This window comes from Solea solea, chromosome 11 (genome assembly GCF_958295425.1).
Source record: "Solea solea chromosome 11, fSolSol10.1, whole genome shotgun sequence".
Classification (NCBI taxonomy): domain Eukaryota; kingdom Metazoa; phylum Chordata; class Actinopteri; order Pleuronectiformes; family Soleidae; genus Solea; species Solea solea.
This window is the reverse complement of record NC_081144.1, coordinates 12841886-12867336: the sequence shown is the minus strand read 5'-3', so window position 1 is coordinate 12867336 and position 25451 is coordinate 12841886. Positions and strand designations below refer to the sequence as shown.

Here is a 25451-nt window from a genome sequence, read left to right as displayed (position 1 = left end):
GTTTTCAGGGTGTGCGTCAGGGTTAGGATCAGCTGTCAGGAGGTCAGTGGCACCTGTTTAGAGGAAGAGTTACATTGTCACTGTAAGACATGGGGTGGTTATTGGTTTGAGCTGTTTTTATTAGTATTCAGTTATTGATGTGTAGTGTAGGGATGTAGCTGAAGAGTAGTTATTGCAAATCTGTGATACTGTCACACCAGGATTTCATCCTGTCAGAGTCTCATACTATTCCATGCCCAGTCACCTATAATTTCACTGAACTCTCAGAACACTCAGAAGTCTGGATGACACGAGAATGGAGATGTCCCTTTTTGCTGAATTAGTGCATCAACAACCACAATTTGTTGAACTTTGTTGAAAAAGAAATTCATACACAGTGACACACTGACACACATCTGAGAGGTCAGTAATACCACTCTCACTCAGCATAAATTCCTCTGTGTACTGTAGCACCCTTTAACCTGAACCAGCTGTGTATACACACACACACACACACACACACACACACACACACACACACACACACACACACACACACACACACACACACACACGCACATAGACACAAAGATTTACTTCCTGCACCTCTGGGTTTTTGGGCAGTGAGCTCGCTCTTCTGGCCAGTTGGCTCGCTCCGTTCATATGGCACTTTCCAATCAGCACATTCTTCTTTCTCTAGACAGACACTAGGAGACAATTTTGGCAGTGCACGCAAAGGGTGGGGTAACACTCATATCCTGTCCCCTGACCTCAGATTACACATATATACACACACACACACACAGTCACTGTTTTGTTTTGCTCCTGCTCACGCTCAAAACACCACATTCTTGCTGTACAAAATTGCAGCCTTTACTCTTTTTTTTTTTGGGGCAACTGTCACAGTCCCTCTCTCAACCCAGAGACTCTCAGAGTTTCCTTGCCTACTGCCAGCCACAGAATCAGCATGATCGTGCCAGTCTGTCCCTGTTGTTATGTTCTGCACTAACACAGACTCGCCTGTGTCTGTGTTAATGACCCCCCTCCCTCCCTCCCTTCTGGCCCCACTGGAGCACCAGAACTGGGCTTTACAGAACCGTGTTTCCACTCTCCAGCAACAATAATGCTCCAGTCCACTACAATCAACTTGTTGATTGCTCCACTTGCATGTCTCTTTGTGAGTGTTTTCCTCTTTATAAACAAGTCTGCAGCATGCCTGAGGAATGGAGAAACAAAGTAAAAGAGTCTGTGATGCACATTTGCTGCTGTGCTTTTGATCTTGTGTAGATTTTGGGCCAGACTTCTAAGCATGAGGTCAGAGCTGAACACATGCCATCCTCTTTGTATCCAATCATAATCCCTCTTACTGTAAAACTTTCTATGACTTAACCAACTTTTTCTTTGCAAATGTCTCACACCCATTCTCTCCCTCCCTCCCTCTCCCACCTTTTCCACATTTTGCAGTGTTGTGAAACCTCTAGTTTCCTGCATAGCAAGGATCTGAAATAAGAGACATACATTTTGCAACTCATACTGGTAATCTACATATTTAATCCATAGGGAGCTCTAGTTTCTGATTCTGTTGTTTATTCAGGCAAACACCTCACACCAGAGGAGAATGTGAGAAAGCTTTTAAGCAACAACATAGTATCTGAGTCACACATGGAACTCCCCACCCTGTGCTGGCTTATCCAGCTCACGTCCCTCCAATCTGCTGTTGAACTCTGTCTCCCCCTCTCTCCGCTAATTTTCTTTCCATTGTTGTTTCATACATACACTGGGCCATGTTCCCTCCTGCTTCCTTAAATGACACTCACCATGTGTTTGCCTTTTCCTCTTCCCTCCCCTCTTACTCACTGTTTCTCCAACCGAACTTTCCCTCTCCCTTATCTTTGATTTTCTTTCTCTCTGTCAGAAGGTTGGGCGTGGGTCTCCATGTTGTCATTGCTCTGTTTGGTGGAGGTGTCGGAGGACTGAGAATAAGCAGCTCTTTGGCTCATTGCACTTGACATAGCATGCAGTGTTATCACTGTTCACCGAATGGGAACTGAGAGACTGTGGGAGATTTCAGGAGTAGAAATGAGAGATCGTGTATGTGTGTCAGTTAACTGTATGGAGTAGCTGGAACTCTTTTAATTAAAAAAATAAAGGCGTTTGTCATCTCAGGTGCATCTCAAAGTGTGTGAAATCAAAAAGTTTCTCTTTGAAGTAAGGTAAACATATCACATAAAGTGCCTATAACAGAATATAAAAGAACTATCAATGCTACTTAAGAAATGTGTGTAGGAATCTTTGAGGGACAGTGAAAAGTATCTCGCGTTTTTTTTCTCAGTGTTTCTGGTGGAACCACAGGCTGGGCCACTATGAAGTTGGTTATGGGCCTGGTATAGGGTGTGTCTTTCATACATATTTGCTAGCAGATTTGTGTGTTTTGGGGTCCCAGTTAAGTGGACTTTGTGCCTCTGAACTGACTCTGCTGCTTTCCAACAAACTCTGGCTGCAGTGGGACTCCTGTCAGTCCAAGGACGAATGAGGAAGGGGTGGTGCTGGGTGGGAAGAAGAGGGGGGTAGGTGAAGAAGATAAATGGTTGAGTCCCATGTGAAACTGGCTCACATGGCTTCCACTTTACTCGGCATACTGTCCCAAACTGTTCTCGACAGCCTTCAGTTTTGCCATTGTTTTCTGCCTGGCACAGTTATCTGTTAAGTTGTTCTAATCATATTTGGGTTTGCTAGTCAGGAGGAGGTTTTTGTGCACATGTCATGTGTCCACTGCGGCTAATGTGAGGCAAAACAATGGCGTTATCTCTGTGCCTTGTTGTAAAGTGACTGAGCCGTCAAAATGTGCAGTTCAGTAGATTTAGTTTAAATAGGATTATTATAATATGACTCAAGTGCTGCAAAGGTATTAGCTACAGTGGCCTTTGTGTGTGTGTGTGTGTGTGTGTGTGTTTTCTAGGTATAACTAATTTTGTGGGGGCAAAATCTGTTTACACAATTACACAAATAGGTTATTGTTGGGTTTAAGTTCATCTCAATGTTATTTGTAAAGTGCCAAATCACAGCATACATTATATCAAGACACTGTACATAGTAAGGCAGAAACCTTAAGGTTAGGCCAGTAGTAGGTATGGTTAAGGTTAGTCTAAGTCTCCAGGAAATGAATGTAAGTCAATGTAATGTCCTTTGAAGTCATGGAAACCAGGCTTTGTGTGTGTGTGTGTGTTTGTATCAGAGCAGAGTTGTGTGTACCTCATCTGGTTCATGTGTTTGTTTGTGTGTGCGCAGTTGTCTGGTGTTTGAGTGGTAATTATGACTAAAATAACAGTGTGGTGTCGCTGTCCTCTATCCTAGGTGACATCACGCAGAAGGGCTATGAGAAGAAAAGAGCCAAGCTGCTGGCCTCCTACATCCCCCATTTACCAAGTAAGACTAACTCTTCTTCTCCCTTTTGTCGTATCCTCTTCTCTTCTAAGCAATCCCCTCCTTTGTGTAAGTATCACCTCCTCTGTCAGAATTATTGGCATTGGTCACTCTGAGATTCAGACACTTCAAATAATTGCATCACATCATATTTTAAGCTGGAAGTGACATCCCTAATGCTTCTCTCCAGTCTGTTTGGAGAACTATGCTGGAAAAAAACAACTTGATGTGTGTGGTTTCAAGTGTCAAGTTGTTTTTAGCTTCATGCAAAAGTAATGTAATTGACTGTCCAGTGTGTCTGTAATTCTCTTTGTCCAAGTTTTCCAAGAGAATTTGTGGCTTTCTGTGGCACTCTAGTGGCCAAAAGTGGTACTGCAGTAACATCCAAAATTACATTACATGTCATTTAGCAGACACTTTTATCCAAGGCGACCTACAAGGTAATTGAGTACAACCTGCCAGGGGTGGAGTTGAACTTGCAACCACGAAGTCTTTTGCACACAGGGTACCGGTCTTAACCACTGAGCCACTCCAATGGCCCAAAAAAAAACAAAATGTACTCCCCCATTTCTAAGTGTGTGCGTGTGGGTGAAAGGAACAGTCACAGTTATAGCTGCTGTTTGTGAACATGTGGACACTTCCCTTTAACCAGTGTTTACTGGCAGTCCCCCCATTAGGGAAGTACCATAGTTGCACATGAGCCAGTAACCTTTGTCCTCATTGGTTAGCTGATTTGTTTGGATTTCCTCATTGAGCTCCCTCAGATGAGGATGTGCTATTTCCTCCAGCTAAATTGCACCACATCAACATTGACATGGAAAAATAAACCCCTCTTTGTGTAAATGTGAGTTTATCTAAAAAAGTAGAATATTTAATATTCTTTCGTGAGAGTTGAACCTTGGTTTATTTTGGTTTAAGCTGCCACATATTGCATGCTCTGTGAATAGTGCACACATCTCAAGTTATACAATATTTGTGGTTTAAGCTGGCTCTACTTTCTGTTCTATTTTGGATCAGTTTTGATTGGATGTTACATTGGGTACTGGGAAGCTTTAAAGATCCAAATGTCACATCCTGCATCTCTACACAACCCCGCTTTCCCCTCCAAACCATCGTCTCCACAAGGATTTAGGTCCTCTGGGAGCACAAAATGACTGACTAAAAATATATTTGCTTGAGTCTAACCTAGTTTAATTTACTCCATTTACAGTACCAACTGCATCAGTAGCACAAATGTCTTATCTCACTTCATGTTGAGAGGCTCTGTATATTGTCTGTAAGAACCTTTTCCAGGCATCATATGCATTCATAAATGTACATAACATTTTGAAAACAAGAGTTTAATTGTGTATCTTTTCATTTTTATTGTTTTTGTTGTTAATGTTGTCCTCCATTTGCTTTCATGGATAAATCATTCTATACATCTACCTGTGTTGTGTAGATGTGGATCTGTCACTGCCAGATGTCCAGCTTTCCCCAAACCACAGTGCTGACCCTAGCCCAAGTCCTGAGGCCCCAGGCCCCTCCACCTCTTCAGCCTCCAGACACCACCGTGCACATCGCAGCGGAGGGGCCAGGGATGATCGTTACAGATCAGGTACACGTCATATACATGAAAAAACACTCCTGAACAAATTATTAAGCACAATACATAACTCCATCCTGCAGGAGTAGATTGAGCCGGACTTTCTTCATTCTCACTCTACTCTCTCTACTGTAGACATCCACACGGAGGCTGTGCAGGCAGCACTGGCCAAGCACAAAGAGGAGAAGATGGCGCTGCCCATGCCGACCAAGAGACGCTCAGCCTTTGTCCAGTCTCCCATAGATACCTGCACACCACCAGGTAAGCTACTGTAGTGTCCCACAGTCAGTGCGCTGGTGGTTATGCCGAATGGCTTCAGACCTTTGGTCCAGCAACTGCCCACACTACTGAATTGTTTGGTCAGAAGCATGTACAGTACTGTGCAAAAGCCTTAGGCCACCATTACATTTGTTGTTTTAGCAGTGCTATAATGACCATGCAGCGACCAACCTTCAGTCACACCACTCACCAGTCACACAATACAAATGCCAGCGATCATGGAATTTAACAGACATAAAATAGCAAAGCAGGTGGTGATCTGAGACTTTTGCACAGTACTCTATCGTACTTTCTCTTTCTGTCAGACACATCTTCTGCATCAGAGGATGAGGGTTCACTGCGCAGAAAGGCAGCTCTCAGTGCAGTGTTGGCCCAGAGCCTGCAGAGCCCTGATTACTGGATCAACCGTTCCGTCCAAAGCTCCTCCACGTCCTCGTCTGCATCCTCCACCCTCTCCCATGGAGAGCCCAAAACTCAACCACAGCCCCAACTTCAACCTGCAATTTCCTTGTTGGCAGATGTACTGGCCCACACACGCATAGGTACACTTTACTGATATTTAGCTCCTGTGTTAACATGTATAAAAGCAATAATTTGATATGCTTCTTCAGACGCTCAACTTCTGTTCTCCTCCAGAAAACAGTGTCCCCCCAGATGTGACGTCCTCCACTCCCCAGGACAGAGGGTCAAGGGTGGACCTGGCCCCAGCGGTCAGGGGCATGAGCCGTGGACAGAGCCGCTCCAGCATGCTGGATACTGCTGATGGTACAGTAACACATGCAAATGGTTGTTGTATAGTCAGGTGCAAGATGCTGTCACTGTGTGGAGAAAAATCTTGGTTCGTGGCAATTGGTTCCTGCTTTAAATCAGGAAGGAGAAGAATCCTAGTCATGAAAGGCATTTTCTGTTTTGCATTAACTGTGTGACTCACAGCACTGTGGTGACGGATTGATGGTTGGAGTGTTCAGATCATTTAAAAATCTACCCATGTTCATCCAGAATCATCCTCATGGTGAATGCTGCTACTGACAGAGATTTTGTGTTCTTTCTTTTGGGTCCATTAATCCTGTCCCTGTCTTGCCTTTGATTTAAAAAAGGAAAAAGAAAAGGTAATATAAATCAAAATCTTGGGAAGGGGAGGGATGCTGAAGAGGTCCAACTCGGCTTGCTTTCCAACCTGGAGTTTGTCTATCTGTCTTTATTTGTTTGTCTCGTGTTGTAGGTGTAGCTGTAGAGAACCTCCTACTGTTGGTTTTCCTAATGGTTGTCAACTCCATGTCTCTTCAAAAACCTTTTGAATCCTTCCTGCTGTTCATTCTGATCTTGGTTCTTGTGCATTCGGTTGTGCCTGTGCAAGGGTGTGTGATAGTGTTTTGTGTTATAATAGGCTTGCATGTGTTGGGTGGCTGTGTGGTGTGATTTTGGTTGCTTGTTGGCATATGTTTATGACGGTAGCTGTTTTTTGGTGTTTGTCTAGGTGTGCCTGTAAACAGCAGGGTGTCCACTAAGATACAACAGCTGTTGAACACACTCAAACGGCCCAAAAGACCACCACTCAGTGAATTCTTCCTTGATGACTCTGAGGAAATTGTAGAAGGTGAGATTCAAATCATCAAAATTCAATCAAAATTATGTATGATACGAGTTCCAGCATCCCATTTATTTTGATAAACAATACTATGTATTACTGTTGGATGGATTGCATCATTTTATTATGGGTGTTTTTTGCATCTAATATATTGTTACTATTTATAACTAAGATGTGCCAATTATTATGTAGAATTTAGTGAAGTGAAACAGCAAATACCCAAATGATTTACAATCTTTCACTAGGAAGAGGAATTTTAAACCAAAGGTCAGGAATTACACTGAAATGACATGGTTACTCATCGCTAAGTTGTTAATTACACAGGCTCATATCGTTGTATGTTGCTCATCGTGTTTTTGCTGGTTTACCCCCTTATTTCTTGTGTCTATTATCTATTTATTTGTGTCTCTTTTAATGCCCAGTTCCCCGGCCCGATCCCAACACCCCAAAGCCTGAGGGACGTCAAATCATCCCAGTAAAAGGGGAGCCCCTTGGAGTGGTCAGTAACTGGCCTCCTGCCCTGCAGGCTGCACTGGCCCGCTGGGGAGCCACACAGGCCAAGAGTCCTGCCCTCACTGCTCTGGATATCACTGGCAAACCCCTCTACACACTCACATATGGTGAGGACCACCTCAATAACTTGCATGTCGACCATTTAATCTGAAAACGTAATGTGATTTTGAGAAGCTGTTCTACATGAGCTGGTTTAGCTGAATAGATATATGTTGGCCTGAGAGGAATAACACCTACATTTCATTTTCGTCCCCGGTTGGAGGTGGGATGTGAAGTTGAACTGCCCTCGATCAGTTATGCAACATCAATCCTTGGTAAATACACAGCAAACAGGACTTTTTAAAATCAACACTCACTTTTATTCTCTGCAGGCAAGCTATGGAGTCGCAGTCTGAAGCTGGCCTATACACTGCTGAACAAACTAGGCACCAAGACTGAGCCTGTCCTACAACCTGGAGATCGGGTATGTCTGTCAGCCAGCTGCCACTCTGTATTTAAGTGATAGAAGAACATGATAAAGGAAATATGTTTGTCTGTCCATCAGGTGGCACTGGTGTATCCCAACAGTGACCCTGGAATGTTCTGGGTGGCTTTCTACGGCTGCCTTTTAGCTGAGGTCATCCCTGTGCCCATTGAAGTACCACTGTCACGACAGGTAAATATGTTGTTAAGTGAATAACACTGTATTTATCACTTTGAAACACAGTTATTTAGTAATTCTTTGTCAAATAGAAGAGCTTAATAAATGGATTAAGAATGAGGCTACTAAACACATTTTTGGGTATTTTAACTATTGTTGGTTGTGGCCCCCAGTGCATGTGCTTGGAATCATCACTGTGTTTGTTTGTTAATTTATTGCACATTTGTAAATAGTAAATATGCCCGAATGTATCCATTGACAAATTTGTATATGTGGTCCCTGGGCAGATTGATGGAATAAGACAAACTACCCAAGTTCACGAAAAAAACGTAAACATAACAGTAACGGCAATATCACAAAATAAGGAGAAGCAGCGTATGTTGTCTTCCATTCAACAAAGACAGACCACCAACAATACAAAATATGTGATGGAACAAGGCAAACCAGGACGTAGGCACTATAAGTGGTTGAGAGACTAAAATGTAATAATTTAAAAAAAATAAAAATATATATATAGTGTAAGTAATGCCTCATTGACCAACAAATTGACAGTAAGAGGTTTTGCTGTGTGCTTATTGACAACATGGTTTTTAATTGTCGTAGTTGTGTGTTTGTGTGTATTTGTGTATGTCTCTCTGTGCGTCATACATATCCTCACTTTTGTCTCTCTCTCTGCAGGATGCTGGCAGCCAGCAGATTGGCTTCCTGCTGGGCAGCTGTGGTGTTAGTTTGGCACTGACCAGTGAGGTGTGTCTCAAAGGGCTGCCCAAGACACCGAACGGAGAGATCATCCAGTTCAAAGGTCAGCCAACAAAAATCTGCCATCTCAGCAAGATCTCAGTTTTAGTCTCTTTGGGATTTGTTATTTAGACTCATTAAATATGATATGTTCAAAGGCCAATTTAGAGGCAATATGTGCGAGTGTTTAGCTGCGTAATCACTCTGCGTGTTAAATATTGGCTGCTCGCCTTGAAGTCAGAGGTTACAGGGTGAATGTTGTCAATTTGTGGTGGCTCCAAATTAGTTGACCTAAATGCACTTTGGTTTTTTTTTTGTATGTAAGCTAAAATAGTTGTTTTTGTGGCATTTTGATTTTATTCAACAGGTTGGCCAAGGATGAAATGGGTAGTGACAGACACCAAGTACCTGACCAAACCGTCCAAAGACTGGCAGCCTCACATCCCCACCGCCAACACAGACGCCGCATACATTGAGGTAGTTTTTGTATATCCAATTGATTTAACTGATACACAACAGAAAAATGAGGTTTCCATTCATATTTCCATTTATTAATCTTATTATCAGGAGTGGCACCCTTTCTTGTACAATGCTAAAGAAATTCCTTGGGACATGCATTACTGCTCCACAGAAGTTAATGTAAATCGGTTGAATTAATCAGACTAACACAGCAACAATTTTTGGGGCCTTCATGTCCAATGCTTCAGCGTGTGCCACCTTGCACCAGCTACACTGCGCCAAGTATAAACCAGTCTTAACCGTCAGGCACAAACAAAAGAATAAATAAAATAATTATTATTTTCTTTATCCTTGTTTTTTTTGTCTCTTCCGCCAAAGTACAAAGCGAGTAAGGAGGGAACAGTGATGGGAGTTGCTGTGTCCAAGATCTCAATGCTGACCCACTGTCAAGCCCTGACCCAGGCGTGTAACTACTGTGAAGGTACGGTAATGTGTGTGTGAGATGAGATGACGGAGCCTTATAAACTAAGCATTAAAACAGATTTTACAACAATGCTCAACTCTTTAGCTTGTAAGCATTATGTTTAATTTGCAGCAAGGCCTATACATTATTATTACTCAAGAACTATCAAGCTATGAAATGTGCTACCAGTGACCTAGTCATCCTAATCATAGTTTTCTGACTCTCTTAGGGGAGACACTAGTCAATGTGTTGGACTGTAAGAAGGACATGGGCTTGTGGCATGGCGTTTTAACGGTGAGACTAAATGTGGCAGCTTGTATTGTATAGCCAGACCAGCTGATCTTTGTAACTTTGGTATGGCGCACAGCATGGAATTGACAATGTGTTTCTATTTTTCCCCTGCAGAGTGTCATGAACAGAATCCACACCATCACAGTGCCATATGCTGTGATGAAAGCCTGTCCGATGTCCTGGGTGCAGAGGGTCCACATTCACAAAGGTTCAGCCAATATGCAAATCTAAATTTTACAGTTCACGTTTGTATGTTTTCCGTTTCTTTAGTGTAATTTATCCAAAATACAGTAATAATGACAGAATTAGACATTAATTGTTCACTTCCAAGAGCATTATTTTTCTTAAACTCATCAAGGGAAATTGGTCAAGCAAAAATGTATATGTGAAACAGCCTGCAGGGATTGTGTTTTGATGGACCTACCTTATGTTGCATGTCGCTCTTACTTTTTCACAGCACGTGTGGCCTTGGTAAAGTGCCGTGACCTCCACTGGGCCATGATGGCCCACAAGGACCAGAGAGACACCAACCTGTCCTCTATACGTATGCTTATTGTGGCAGATGGAGCAAACCCATGTGAGTCATTTCTACACAAATATCATCCTTTTGTAATAAAAGAAAAATGCTGGATGTAGTCATTTTGTTTTGTCGTCAGTTTTAAATATGTCTGTCCGACTGTGGTAATGTTTTCATTTATTGTTTGTCACCAGGGTCTGTGTCTTCGTGTGACGCCTTTCTGAATGTGTTCCAGTCTCATGGTCTGAAGCCTGAGGTCATTTGTCCATGTGCCACGTCACCTGAGGCCTTGACTGTGGCCATACGCAGGTACTTCATCCTACATTCTCATTATTGGGATTCTGAAACTAGTTTAAGTTTACCTGTGAACTGTAGACTTTTTTTTTTAACTTTTTTTTATTTTATAGTCCTTTTATTCTGACTTATAATAACAAGTCACTTCTGTGTGTTACAGTTTATTATGAGTAAAATCTAGGTAACTGTCATTGCGTTTTATGTTGTTAACACCCATCATGTAACTGGTACCTGTATAACCACAAATCCAGGAAGTGAGAGTATTGAGACCCAGTGACAGGAACAGACGGATGTAAACAGAGAGTTGTGGTTTTGCCACCAACTGTCTTACACAACCAGTCACTGATGTAGTCACATCTCCGAACAACATCTCACATTTCTTATATGAAGATCAAAAAATAAAGCTTAAATAAGTTATCCTGCATTAAGCATAAATCAATTTATGAATGAGTGTTATCTACAGTAAGGTGTACTTTTTGTAATATAACTAATATGCCATATTTATTTCTTTGTGAAGATGACCCTTCACTTTGACATTGTCTTTTCTGTTTTAATGTCATTGTATAGGAACAAAAGGAATAGTCAAATGTACTTTTATAAAAATAACATGTGGTAATTCTAATATAAAAGTATATGTACAGTTTTTTTTTTTTTTAAAGGTTAATTCCATTTTTCCCTCTCCACAGGCCTGGTGCACGAGGAGCTCCGCTGCCTGCCAGGGCCATCCTGTCCATGGGCGGGCTAAGCCACAGTGTGATCAGAGTGAACACAGAGGACAAAAACTCTGCTCTCACTGTTCAGGATGTGGGCCATATTATGCCTGGAGGTCAGCAACTGCAGTTGGTTTAAACTGGCACTGCTTCAGTTTAACTGCTGCCACATTTACTGTGGATTATAACTTTATCTTAGGTTTTCTCATGCCTTCTTTGACGTCAGAACTGTTTGTGTCTTTTAGCTCTGATGTGCATTGTGAAACCAGACGGGCCTCCTCAGCTGTGCAAGACGGATGAAATAGGAGAGATTGTGATCAACTCACGGGCTGGAGGCACCATGTACTATGGTCTGCCTGGAGTCACCAAAAACACATTTGAGGTCTGTCAAACTTTAAGAGCAATAGGTCACATTAGTCTCATTCTACACTAATCGGGGATCACAATGTTCAGTTTCTGTCAGTATATGAGACAAGAATTGTGGATTGCTGCAACACATAGCTTGTCAAGAAGTTATGTTAATACTTTGGAATAGTTGCTGTGTACCCCTGTCCCTAAGTACTACGAGCCGGTTTAGAAAATGGATGATTTGGAAAGAAGCACTGATTCAAATGAACCACTAGATGGAGCCACCCACTGTACTTCATGACATAAATGCATTGTTTTGATGAACTGAAGACACTTCATATGACTCTCAACTTAATTCATGACCATTGTGACTGTGAAGTTTTATAGACAATAACAATAGTAAAATTATACCTATATATCACTGTTCTTTTGGTATACTTTTGAAATCTAACAGCAGGGTGACTTGCTCTACTACGTGTGTTTTATTCTAGTCACTGATCGCACTGCTTTTCTATAGGTGATCCCTGTTAACCAAGCTGGAGCACCCATTGGAGAAATTCCCTTTAGTCGGACTGGTCTGCTTGGATTTGTTGGACCGGTAAGCTTACACCAAAATATAATCAGAGATATTCAGTATAATACAGGTGAGGAGACAGGTTTTTATGTCCTTGCTGAGTTAAATCTGTCCGCTCCACAGGGAAGTCTGGTGTTTGTTGTGGGGAAGATTGAGGGGCTGCTGCTGGTGAGCGGGCGCCGCCACAATGCGGATGACCTGGTGGCTACCGCACTTGCAGTGGAGCCTGTCAAAACTGTTTACAGGGGGAGGTGAGACACTGAGTGTCTGTTTCTGTTCATCTACACTACATGATAATGTGCACATGGACGCACATGGATGCACAGGTCATGCTAAATACTCCAGTAGTAAATATTTCCATGTAAGCAATGACAATTTGTGGTATGTTAATGGTGAGTAAAAGGAGTAGCGCTTGTACAGTAGATCCCTGTATACTGAGTAATCCATTGATAAGGTTTCTGCAGGTCTTCTAAGTCATCTAACAATCCACAATATCACAATTCCTAAATTTAAGGAACAATGTAATTAAATAAATGACACACAGTCCAGGTGGCTGCTTAATATAGTGTCATATACAGTTTGAAAGTACTGACAGATTGGTTCACACATATCATGCATTTAATTTGAGTTTAATATAGAATAGAAAAATAAAAAGTTTGTGCTCACTTCCTTGCAGGATCGCTGTGTTTTCAGTGACAGTATTTTATGATGAGAGGATAGTGATTGTGGCAGAGCAGAGGCCTGATGCCAGTGAGGAGGACAGCTTCCAGTGGATGAGTCGAGTACTGCAGGTAAATCACACATTTGCTCGAGTCTCCTTTAAAGCTGATTTAATATAGGTGTACTCACAACCCTCTCCTCCTTCATTGTCTTGCGTATTCTTTGCATAGGCCATTGACAGTATTCACCAGGTCGGCCTGTACTGCCTCGCCCTCGTCCCAGCCAACACCCTCCCCAAGACGCCACTTGGTGGTATCCACATCTGTGAAACCAAGCAGAACTTTCTGGAAGGAAACCTGCATCCCTGTAATATCCTCATGTGCCCACACACCTGTGTTACCAATATGCCTAAACCACGACAGAAACAGCCAGGTACGCTGACACTGACCATATCTACTAGTGGTTACTGCTGTTTATAACATTGCAGGAAGGAAAGACTGCCAGAAACACGTCAACTGATTATTATTTAATGAAATCAATTAAATCACATGTAATGTTTTTTTGTTTCTTCTATGCAGGGTTTGTGCTGTTTTATTATGACTCTGGTTATTCAAAAATGTGTATTTACCTGAATTTTATTGTGTCTGATTTGCACAGTGGATGTGGGTCCAGCTTCTATGTTGGTTGGTAACTTGGTGGCAGGGAAACGGATCGCTCAGGCTACAGGCAGAGAGCTGGGCGTGGTGGAGGACCAGGACCTGATGCGAAAGGTACTGAAACCATATCACCACACTGACTCCAAAAATAATTATCAGAATTTTTGTAATGATTGTAACTTAATTAATAATTTATAGACTTTAATTTGCTAATGTTTTCAGAAAACCAGAGTGCTCATAACATTAACTTGACATGTGAACAGTGGCGTTGCGTTTCTTATTCACTGTAAATTACACTGAATAAGAACACACTAATGGAGCTGCAATGATTGGACGGAAATGAATCAACTCCTAACATCACTACATTTCTGCATTTAATTGCATCACCTTAGGCTCTACTGTGACACTTTTTTTTTTTAAAAGGTTTAATAACCAAAACAAATAATTAATAAAAGAAACCAAAAATAACATATTATGAAATGATTGTTGCTCTGCAGCTTTTCTCTTTATGATAAATCTTTTCACATTAATGTCCTCTCCTAAATCTCTATTGTTCTCCCTTTATTTTGCTTGGGTTGGGCGTTAGCTCTGTATGTGGCCCACCATGATGGTAAGGCTCTAGTCTGGCCCCCACTTGCCTTTGCTTCTGCTGCTTCTGTCGGTCAGATGTGTTTGCAGATGTGCAGCCCTGACAGCCTGATGGCCTCCAGCTACAGTTTTGGCTGTACCCAACTTTATCAAAAATAATACAAATAAGGAAGTCAATGGCATCATCCATTTATGAGTAACACACATTCTCTATGCTATCATCTTCTAAAATAGGAGTTGGCCAGCTGCCTACTTGCCAAACTACTGGCTCAGCAGTAAATTAAGTCAGTTTTAATTCTGTAAGTGAACATTAGTTTATTTACTTTCACAGAACCTGCATGTACAGTTTTTGTTGTGCAGTTATAAATGGCATATGTGAGCAATTACACACCATGTAAATAGGTTATGTGACGCTTTATATCTAGTTATATAGTACCAAACAGGAACATTTCGTGTGCATCTCTGCTCGCTGTGTTCACTGTGATGCGCCCATGTGTGTAGCATGGCTTTCTGAGTAGTCTGGGCAGCCGGTCTGCATGATGTCACTTCAGATTTATTGTTGAGCAGAGTGTGACCTGTGCGAGTGGATGGTACAATGGACAACTCCAGCTGGAGATTTTAATGTGGCCAACTTTGTGACACTGTTGTAAATTGTGTGTTTTATGTCTGGAGTACACCATCATGGTGTTGACTTTTTTTTTTTGCCTTTTTGTGCTGCCTAATGTTCATATTCTTCTGTCTTAAAATGAATTCTTTCTCTGTCCTATTCTGTCCTTTGCACTGCCACCGACTATTTCCTCATGATGAATATAATGAACACTGCTTATGTAAAAAACAAGTAGTGGATTCTAATTTAACCTAATTTAATTTTGTCAATGGAAACTTCTTTGCTTTTCATTTATTCAATTTTAAACACACACAAAAAAGAAACAAAACAGATACTACAAGACTGGTCCATGTAATAAAGTAAGGTTATGACTTTAATGGTAATGTGAAATAAGACACCACACTCATACAATGGCCCATGTTACACGGTGATATAAGACATAAAGTGTAATATATGAGTTGGGTCTATGTCAATTATTCCCAACTGTGATCTAAGGCAGTTGTCCATCATAGCATTTATTTAAATCCATAGTCCTTCATCAACATAGTGTTCATACTCACAATCTCTTTTATTAAGAGCAATAGGGTCTTCCACAACAAACAGAGCAGTGGGTGTACTAACACCAGCTGACCCACTGCTGTCCTAACATCTACTTCTTTGCTTTTAAAAGTTATCATTAAACTTAGTTTGAAAGGCCCATAGCTCGTTAGTTTTTGACAGTGAGCCAGGTACAGATGGACCTAGCATGATACCTGGCAAAAATATTCTCTGGACACTCCCGTCCTCTGTGCTTGTGTCTGTGTGAGAGGTCAAACGACATACTGTATTTGATGCCCTGTTCAAAATGTCTTTCACAGTCCTCAAAGTCTGTGTGAAAAGAGTAAATGTGTCTGTTGCCACTGAGAGCACGGTTGATATCTGACCGTTTACAGGCTTTTCTTTGTGTCTATTTTCTGATTCCTTGTATATGTATTATTATTTGCCACCGATGTGCATTTGTAAGAATTTCAGTTTGTGCTATAGATGTATTTATTGACCCCTGGTGTTTTAGGTGATGGCATATATGACACATTACTCTTCATGCCTTTTCAGCATCAGTTCTTGTCTGAGGCGCTGCAGTGGCGAGCCCAAACCGACCCAGACCACGTGCTGTATGTGCTGCTCAATGCCAAGGTAGAAGAAGCACACACACACACACACACACAAAGTTTCAAACATTTTGCATATATGCAAAGAATGCATATATTTGTCTCGGAAATTGTTACCTAATACTAATGGTAATCCATTTTGTCTGTTGTAAGGTTAGTTAACTTCCTCTGTTTTTGCACTAGGGGGTAGCAGTGTGCACAGCCACTTGTGCTCAACTACACAAGAGAGCTGAAAAAATCACAGCCACCTTAATGGAGAGAGGAGGCCTCAACACAGGAGACAATGTAGTGCTGCTTTATCCCCCAGGTAAACATAGACTCGCTGCTCATCCTCTGTTGACGGCCAACATACAGCCAACAGTGAACAAATTTGCTGGTTAAAATGATTGTGTTTGAATGGTTTTCTCATTGTTTACCTCTGCAGGTATCGACCTGATAGCTGCCTTCTATGGCTGTCTCTATGCGGGCGTTATTCCTGTTACAGTGAGGCCGCCACACCCACAGAACCTGGCTGCTACTCTGCCCACTGTCCGCATGATCATCGATGTGAGTGTACCACCTGGACAGTGTTTTACTAAACATACAGCAGAATAATAATAAAATAAGTGGTGGAAATATAGTATTTTACCACAGCAAGTTTTTTTCAGACAACTATTAATGGTGATCGTAAATAATGTTATTAGACAGACAGGTGTCCCTCACATTTATCAGTAGATATTGAAGTGCCCATATGCAATAACTCAATTCCACGCAATCTCAGTGTAGAGCTTTTTGTTATTAACCCAGTGAGTGATTTCCATGGAGGAAACCCTAAATGGCTTTTATACAACATCTCAGATGTATGTTTTTTTTTTTTTCTATCCAACATCTGTGTTTGATGACGACCTCTTTGTGTTTGCTGTGTGTCACAGGTGAGCAAAGCAGCCTGCATCCTCACCACCCAGCCTCTTATGAGGATCCTCAGGTCCAGGGAAGCTGCTGCCAGTGTCAATGTGAAGACATGGCCCACTATCATTGATACAGGTGCTGGACCCTATTGTGATAGTTAAGATGTAATGTGCATGAGTTAAGAGAGATGGAATATGTTGGTACAAGAATGATGTAATCATGTATGCACACACAATCGCGAGCCTTAAAAATACTGTATGTTCCCCATTTGGCCACAAGGTGTCCTGTTTACCTTTATCCCATCGCTGAACTGTAGTAAACAGTGCATTTCTTGCAGGCTGCACATAAACATGAGTCGTGTTGAGCTTTCAAAGTGACACCTTTTTTGGCACCTAAATAAAAATATTACATCTTCCCACTCCACAAGGTGAACTGTTCTAAGGCTGAAGCAAATCCATGAGGGCAAATGGTTAAACCAACAGAAAGACAGTACACATCATTTATTTTTGTCCAAAAGGGAAATAAATAAAAATCTCCTCCTTTCTTCTCCCAGATGATCTTCCCAGGAAGCGGCCTCCGCACATCTATAAACCTCCCACAGCGGAGATGTTGGCCTATCTGGACTTCAGTGTGTCCACCACGGGCATGTTGACTGGAGTTAAGGTAAAAGAACAGGGCTTTGTGACTAGTGTATAGTTCATTAGAACTAGAATGAGTCATTTTGTGCACACACCAAATAGTGGTAATGAATTTGACCCCTCCTTATTACACACCGGTAGTGAACACACACACAAGCCGGGTGCTGGAGCATTGGGCAGCACTTATCTGCATTCGGAGAGCAATAGGTGATTTGGTGCCTCGCACAGATTCTTTCCTCTTGGCCATGGGCAATTCATGTTTCTGAGACATTCTGTGAAATTTTATTAAAATCATACAGATACAGGTAAATGTTAGTTAAATATACTGGGATGTGCATTTCAAGCAAAAATGCTCGTTTGACAGTTGCAGAGTATTATCCGCTGATTATTCATAGGCTGCATATGAGTGTACACACACACACACACACGGAGTGGATGAGGTGGAGTGAAAGTTAGGTAAAGGGTGTGTAAAGATGGATTACCCTTACATGGAAACCGGACTGAATATATTCTTTGTTTTTATACATTTCCTCGGCAGATGTCTCACGCCGCAATCAGTACCCTGTGCCGCTCCATCAAGCTGCAGTGTGAACTTTACTCCTCACGCCAAATAGCCATCTGTCTGGACCCATACTGTGGCCTGGGCTTCGTCCTTTGGTGCCTCTCCAGGTGACCCACACATCGACTGAATATCATATTTACATGGTTACATGTGGCAGTGTTGCTGTAATGTGTGTGTTTTTGGTCCAGTGTTTACTCAGGTCACCAGTCCATCCTTATCCCTCCACTGGAGCTGGAGAGTTCACTGCCTCTGTGGCTGAGCACGCTCAGTCAGTACAAGATCAGAGACACCTTCTGCTCTTACTCTGTCATGGAGCTCTGCACCAAAGGCCTCGGCACCCAGACAGAGATGCTGAAGGTCAGACACACACACACACACACACACACACACTCCCACTGTGTTTGTGCAGTCATTTTTGTGAAACAGCACAAAAATAACTGCTCTGTAATTTCTGTCATTACACTAGTAACAGCAGGTGATGCATCAGTTTGTCATTTGAATCCCATCTCGTAAGGCAACTAATAAACACCTGTTAATCGTGGTATTAAGAAAGGTTTAATGAGAGCAAATGAGCGGCAGCTTTTCATGTGAAAATATTTCTTCATTCCTTTTTCCTTTTGGAATCATAAAAACAATAAATAGAAAATGTATACTCAAGGACAGTTACAGGTTTGGGAGCATTTGAAGCAGGCTTCACATCATACTTATTGTTTACATATTTAATCTTCATCTGTTCTTGTTTCCAGGCGAGGGGTCTGAATCTGTCATGTGTGCGGAGCTGTGTGGTGATAGCAGAGGAGCGGCCTCGTCTGTCTCTTACACAGTCCTTCTCCAAGCTCTTCAAAGACCTCGGCCTGTCGTCGCGCGCCGTTAGCACTGCTTTTGGCTCCAGGGTCAACCTGGCCATTGGTCTGCAGGTTGGTTTCATACAGACACACTGCATCAGCTCACTATTTACCTTAAATGTTTGTGATTTTCATTATTATTTAGCTCTCATTTAACTAATTTTAGTTGAGCTTTTACACAGTTGGTTCTGCTCAATGTTCGAACTGGATTACATGTTATTTATTTTCCTCTCTGTATTTAGGGCACAGCTGGACCAGACCCCTCCACTGTCTATGTTGACATGAAGTCTCTGCGTCATGACAGGTGAGTCACTGTTACAATGGCAACTGCAGTCATCATATGGTTGGAAATAATGAAAACAAACGGATCAAATCCAAAAATGAATGTCTGTCTTTTTTGTTTTGTCCACGTCTGTCAGGGTGAGGCTAGTGGAGCGAGGAGCGCCACAGAGTCTTCCACTCATGGAGTCGGGCACTGTAAGTATTGATTATTGACCAGTTGAACTCATTTGTGTAATGGTCACACTGACCACAGACCCAGAGAGGTAATAAAAGCTGTTGTATTATCCCTAAAGCTAAAGCCTCTTCTGTGTTTTCCTTTAAGATTTTACCGGGAGTGAGGGTCATCATCATCAACCCAGAGACCAGAGGCCCATTGGGAGATTCACATCTTGGAGAGGTGAGAGAGGATTATTAGGATAATGATGTATAAATATTTTTCTCCTCATCCTTTTCCTCTGAACATTGATTTATTTGTATTATTTTCTCTACTGGGTGAATTTGTTAGCACAGATATTTAGAGGTCACAAAAAGAGAAATCCTCCTATATTTCTGTCTTTTGTTTAGATCTGGGTGAACAGTCCTCATAGCGCTAGTGGCTACTACACCATATATGGGGAAGAGAGCCTGCAGGCGGATCATTTCAACACCAGACTCAGCTTTGGGGAACCCAACACCCTGTGGGCCAGGACGGGCTACCTGGGCTTCATCAAGAGGACTGAGCTGCTAGATGCAAGTGGAGGTGAGGCGACAATAGATAAACGTTAACCAAAGAGTTATAAACACAGTATAGGATGACACAATAGCATTTATACTGTTGCTATAACGCTGTACTCACTTTTGGGGGAGGGTTAATAAATATATATATACAGTATATATATATATATATATATATATATATATATATATATAATATATAAATCATTTTAGTCCGTATTCATATCCCCATTCACACATTGATTTGTGTAGTGCTTCATTGTGTCACTCACACATTCTGTTCACGCACTGATGAAAACAGCCATCAGAAGCCAATTTGGGGTTCATCGTCTTCAGTGTCCCTTTGACTTCTATACTGGGCAGGGAATCAAACCGCTCACCTTCAGCAGTCACTTTTGCTCATTGATTTCCAACGTCGCCCATCCCGTTTGTCCTTCTCCTCCACAGATCGTCACGATGCCTTGTTTGTGGTCGGCTCTCTTGATGAAACGTTGGAATTGAGGGGGTTGCGTTATCACCCCATCGACATTGAGACATCTGTGTCCCGAGCCCATCGCAGCATCGCAGAAAGGTGAGGTTCAATCTGTTCTTGTACTAATCGTGTGCATCGTGGCGTGCACTCACTGGCCAGTTTATTAGGCACACACAACATCCTAGTAAAGTGGCACGTTAATGTGTTCAGAGATGGTCTTCTGTAAACCTTGGGGTTGGAACAACAGATGACTTGAGTTATTGTTGCCTCTCTGTCACCTCAAACTGGTCTGGCATTTCTCCTGTGACCTCTGGCATCAAAAAGGCATTTTAAAGCAAACTGCTGCTCAGTGGACATTTTTTCTTTTTCGGACCATTCTCTGTAACCTCTATAGATGACTGCTCATGAAAATCCCAGTAGTTCATCAGTTTGGCTCAACTATGACACATTCACAGTCACTTAAATGGCTTTGAATGTGGCTGATTAGATATTTACACACAGTTGAACAAGTGTACCTATTAAAGTGGCCACTGAGTGTATAGCTGTCTTTACATACTTGTATATACAGAAAATACAAATATAGACATGAACACCAAAATTATAACTGAATTTGTACACACTCAGCGCCGTGTTTACATGGACCAACCTGCTGGTGGTGGTGGCGGAGCTGAGCGGTTCAGAGCAGGAGGCCTTGGACCTGGTACCCCTTGTCACCAACGTGGTGCTGGAGGAACATCACCTCATTGTCGGGGTGGTGGTCATCGTGGACCCCGGTGTGATCCCCATCAACTCCAGAGGAGAGAAACAAAGGATGCACCTGCGAGACTCCTTCCTGGCAGACCAACTGGACCCCATCTATGTGGCCTACAACATGTGAACACCTTCCACCAACCGATGCAGGAAACTGAGCCGGGGTCTGAGGACAGACGTGAGGGATAAAGCATTGGGGGGTGCGTTCAGTGGCAACCCCCCCTTGGTGTTCACCTCAAAACACTGAACAATTTGGGAATGCAAGCACAGTACCAGCGATTGATTGCACTTCCCTCTCAGAAACTGTTCTTCTTTGCTTCCACCTGCTCAACCACTTCAGTCAAGGTTCACTGAGATTTCTCTCGTCTTAAGAGTAGACACATCCGTCACCTGGAGGCAATATGCTCTTCATCGTCTCTGTGCGTCCTTCATCACCTTCGTCTCAATTTCATGTTTTTACATTTTTAATTACTTCCTTTCATCAAAGAACAAAATCTACCCTCCTTCCATTCCTTGGTTTTTATCCTTTTTATTATTTTTTTTTTTAACCCACTCGCTTCTTGATGGCAGGATGGTGAACTGGAACTGCTGAGAGGAGCTGGAACTTCCCCCCTTACACTTTTTAAGTCTTCGCACCTCTGAGTCCACCTTCTGTCTCACCTGCCTCAAGAGGACACCCACATGTCCAGCAAATCCACATCAGTATTAACAAGTGCCACCAGGAAGTGCAGCTCACAGAGAGAGCCTTCCTACCAGGTGCACTGTGGCTTTCACCTCCCGTCAAACACCGTCTTTGTCAGCAGACATCATCGCATCATCTCCTAAAACATACACTTGAATAATATGTTGGTGCAGGAAAAAACTCTTCATAAACTTATAGTAAAGATAATAAAAAAAAAACCACACATTTCCAGTGTAAGTAGGAGTCCATCCATGACATCATCATTTTGATTCTGACAGTACTAAATTCAAGAAGAAAATCAAAGTTGCAGTGAAAACTTTTGAAGCTTTGCCTGTTGTTTTTAAGTGTGCGCGCTGATTTGAAGGTTTGATCGGCCAAAAACAGCAAAACGAAAAAAAGGTGCTGGATCAGCAGTGAATCGGATGCTTTTGCTTTGCTCTTGCTGAACATTTAGACTGCACTTAACCTCTATTTGTGCCTTTCATGTTTTAGCAATGCATGCGAGGCAAAATAATAAGCATCTAGAAGGTTTGCTTGGAAGGTTTCTCTGAGTCTCCCCTCACCCAGGTAATTAAATACTCAGTTCAGGTTAAAAAAACAAACAAAAAAAAACATTTTTAACCATTTCCCTTTGATTGTATTCATGAATCCAGGTCGTTGGACATGATATGCTGTATATCCATGTTCTTTGTGTATCACACAAGTAAAATATTAACAGGTTGATTTGTATGAAAATACAAAGTAAAAGAAAAAAAAAAAGCACGATTTTTGAGCAAAAACATCTTTGTTTGGATACATAAATGCACTGGCTAGCTGTTTTTTCTCTAATTTCTGTGAATACACAGAATATTAAGTGGCAAATGTTGAACCATTTCTTTAAAAAAAACTTGGGTCAGGTTTTTGTTTGGTCACAAAATCAGGTGCTTAGTTCAAATGAAATGTCAATACACGGGGGCAGGACTGGCTGTAATGACGGCAGCAGCCAGAGAAACTGAACTCGAGGTCAACTTCACATAACGTGCAATGCCGGTGAGCTTTCAAAACGTCTCAGATTAGAGGAACGTTGGATTATATTCTAGTCGAGATGACATTTGAGCCGATGAAGACTGTGTAATATGATTGAAAACAAAGTAGCAGGTCAGAGTTCCACGGGATAATGAACTGACACTAGCAGCTGGCTTTTAGTCTGTGTGTAGTTTCCCACCATCTGTCTTTTAATGTGATTAGATAAATGTAAGTGATCAGACGGCAGGTCAGAGACTTTACGACTGCAGCCATTTATGGTTATGGTCTAATGAATAAACAAAAAAATAAGCAAAATCAAGCATGAGTACACACTGAACCAGGTGCTAGTTTATAACGCAAAAACTCTCACATCATTTATTTGTTTTTGTAGAGGACAACACGAGGGGGTGTCTTCGTCTTTTCCAGTTTGAGTCATGCCTTTTTCATTTCACCATCACCCTTTAATTAAGTCTCTCTGAATGTCAATAACACTGAGTAGAAATTGAGAATGAACAGTAATCAGTAAGCAATTTGTGATTTTAATTGGCAGAGTCCTCCTTTTATTTTCCTTTTTTATTTAAAAATGAGGCGATAAATGAGGGTATGGATGTTTGTCTGTTTACTGCATTTTAGAGGTCAAATACTGTTTTACTGGTGTTCATGTGTAGATGGAAATGAACTTTGTCAATTTGAACAAAAACTTGACTGATCTTTTCATACTTGACTGTATTGTTAATTTAATAGTATCACTTTGCAAAAGAGGAAAAGAAAGAAAGAAAGGAAGAAAGAAAACAAAAAAGGTTTTGGATTATTTTTGGCAGGAACAATGTGCACTTTCCCAATATCATTTGTATGTGTGTGTGTGTGTGTGTGTGTGCGTGTGCGTGTGCATTCAGGAGCGGAGTGTGTCAAGTGTGTATGTCCAGTTTAATAGTTATATTTTGTTTTTCTGGTGCAACAAGGTTTGTCTTTGTAAGAAAGTGATACCAGAATATTAAACCATTTTATAATTTCTTCTTTTTTTTTTTGTTACGTCGCCTCCACTGTATTTTTAGGTCTCTCCATCCAATTTGGAATTGAATATATATATATATATATAATCTGGGTTCCATCAATATCTTCCTTTCTTTGAAAGAGCACAACGTCTGCAAGCGGCTGGTTTGGATTGGAAGCAGCTTGACTTAGTAGAGCACATCGATAAAACCACTCTCCATTCAGTGACGGACACTGACGACGTGCGAGCGAACCCGTATCTGAGGCGAGTGAGAATTACAAACTGAAGCTTCTGAGCTACTGTGTAATAAACGCTTTGTTGCTACTGTTTCACTCCGACAAGGTTTAATAAAGTTTTATAATTTCCTTTTTGCCCTTCAAGCCTTTTCAATAGACATCGGTGCTATTCAATAAGGGAAAGCTGACAGACTTTTGTCCTCCAATGTCGCCGCACGTCTCGTCCTGGATGCCATTGTTGCGTGAAAATAAGTCGTTATTATTTTCACGTCATAATCTTCAGTTTCAGTTGCCGTTATTGTGTACATTTTTCCCATGTCACCATGTCTCTCGACAGGCAACTCCACGAGGACAACACAAGTCAGCTTCCTGTTTTCGGGGGTCATGTTGTGTACATTTCAAACCTCCAAAGTTCTTCTAAGCACAAAATGCAAATGTACATGTGAGGTAATGAAATTAGGATCTTTCACACGAAAAGAAAAAAAAAAAAAGTCACAAAAACTCAAGGGCCCACAATGTATACCTCAACAACTGTCTGTTCACTATGCATCGTCGAGCTGCAGCAAAGACATTCTGAACTAGTCAATGGTGCGATAACTTGTAATATGTTACTTACTTGGCAAGAACACTGTCACTCTGTCATTGGATGTGTTTCATGTCAAATAAAAAAAACAAATGCTTTGTCAGAGTGCTTTCTCTCCCTGTGTTTTCCTCACAGACGAGCTTACATTACACATAAGTAGTGCTTTCCTTCCTCCGGGTGTCAGTCTACTTGTGTTATGTGAAAAAGAAATAATAAGATTCTGTCAGTTTGACACTTCAACTAAAACCTTCACATCTTAAACATCTAATAAGAACGTTTTGAGAAATAATAGATGGACATTTTTATAACACCCCTCACTGTAATGTGAGGGGTGTTATAAAAAAAATCCATTTACAGTAAATGACGTCTGTAAAATGTGCAGCATTTGAGAGATGAGATGTACGTTTTGTTTGCCTCTAGGAAATCTTACATTGTTTGCTTCAATTCATGGAAAAATGGGACCAAAGACCAAAGTGTTAAGGTGAGTTTACATTATTAATACTATATGCTGTATAAATACAAAAAAAAAGACATTACTGGGGTTACTGTGAAGCAGTTTTGCTGCACTGCTTCCTTTCCGCGGGGGTTAAAGGACATTGACCACAAAATGAAAATCAATGTGAAACTATTCTGCATTTTTTAAACTGCTATGGCCCTTTACAACTAAATTGTCATGACTAAAACATAACAATTCCTGTTAACAAATAATCACTATGTAATGATTCTCTAGTCATTTCCTT

The 25451-nt window shown here is 41.5% G+C and overlaps 1 protein-coding gene across 1 annotated transcript in view; it reads left to right on the top strand.

Annotated features, from left to right (window-relative positions):
• The window catches only part of dip2ba (disco-interacting protein 2 homolog Ba), a 43139-nt gene extending 18325 nt beyond the window's left edge, over window positions 1-24814 (top strand). The window contains exons 2-38 of the mRNA XM_058642532.1: window positions 3334-3405; window positions 4844-4999; window positions 5123-5248; window positions 5572-5808; window positions 5903-6031; window positions 6744-6863; window positions 7277-7474; window positions 7739-7830; window positions 7912-8022; window positions 8686-8809; window positions 9113-9222; window positions 9583-9685; window positions 9897-9961; window positions 10073-10166; window positions 10416-10535; window positions 10670-10784; window positions 11456-11595; window positions 11725-11861; window positions 12345-12425; window positions 12525-12652; window positions 13078-13192; window positions 13292-13493; window positions 13719-13831; window positions 16005-16085; window positions 16244-16367; window positions 16485-16606; window positions 16972-17083; window positions 17502-17611; window positions 18125-18255; window positions 18337-18505; window positions 18895-19065; window positions 19236-19297; window positions 19413-19470; window positions 19598-19672; window positions 19840-20014; window positions 20437-20560; window positions 21086-24814. Coding sequence (XP_058498515.1) covers window positions 3334-3405; window positions 4844-4999; window positions 5123-5248; window positions 5572-5808; window positions 5903-6031; window positions 6744-6863; window positions 7277-7474; window positions 7739-7830; window positions 7912-8022; window positions 8686-8809; window positions 9113-9222; window positions 9583-9685; window positions 9897-9961; window positions 10073-10166; window positions 10416-10535; window positions 10670-10784; window positions 11456-11595; window positions 11725-11861; window positions 12345-12425; window positions 12525-12652; window positions 13078-13192; window positions 13292-13493; window positions 13719-13831; window positions 16005-16085; window positions 16244-16367; window positions 16485-16606; window positions 16972-17083; window positions 17502-17611; window positions 18125-18255; window positions 18337-18505; window positions 18895-19065; window positions 19236-19297; window positions 19413-19470; window positions 19598-19672; window positions 19840-20014; window positions 20437-20560; window positions 21086-21338 — 4655 coding nt within the window. The 3' untranslated portion in view covers window positions 21339-24814. The remainder of the gene's footprint in view (window positions 1-3333; window positions 3406-4843; window positions 5000-5122; window positions 5249-5571; window positions 5809-5902; window positions 6032-6743; window positions 6864-7276; window positions 7475-7738; window positions 7831-7911; window positions 8023-8685; window positions 8810-9112; window positions 9223-9582; window positions 9686-9896; window positions 9962-10072; window positions 10167-10415; window positions 10536-10669; window positions 10785-11455; window positions 11596-11724; window positions 11862-12344; window positions 12426-12524; window positions 12653-13077; window positions 13193-13291; window positions 13494-13718; window positions 13832-16004; window positions 16086-16243; window positions 16368-16484; window positions 16607-16971; window positions 17084-17501; window positions 17612-18124; window positions 18256-18336; window positions 18506-18894; window positions 19066-19235; window positions 19298-19412; window positions 19471-19597; window positions 19673-19839; window positions 20015-20436; window positions 20561-21085) is intronic.
• Window positions 24815-25451: the final 637 nt, after the last annotated feature.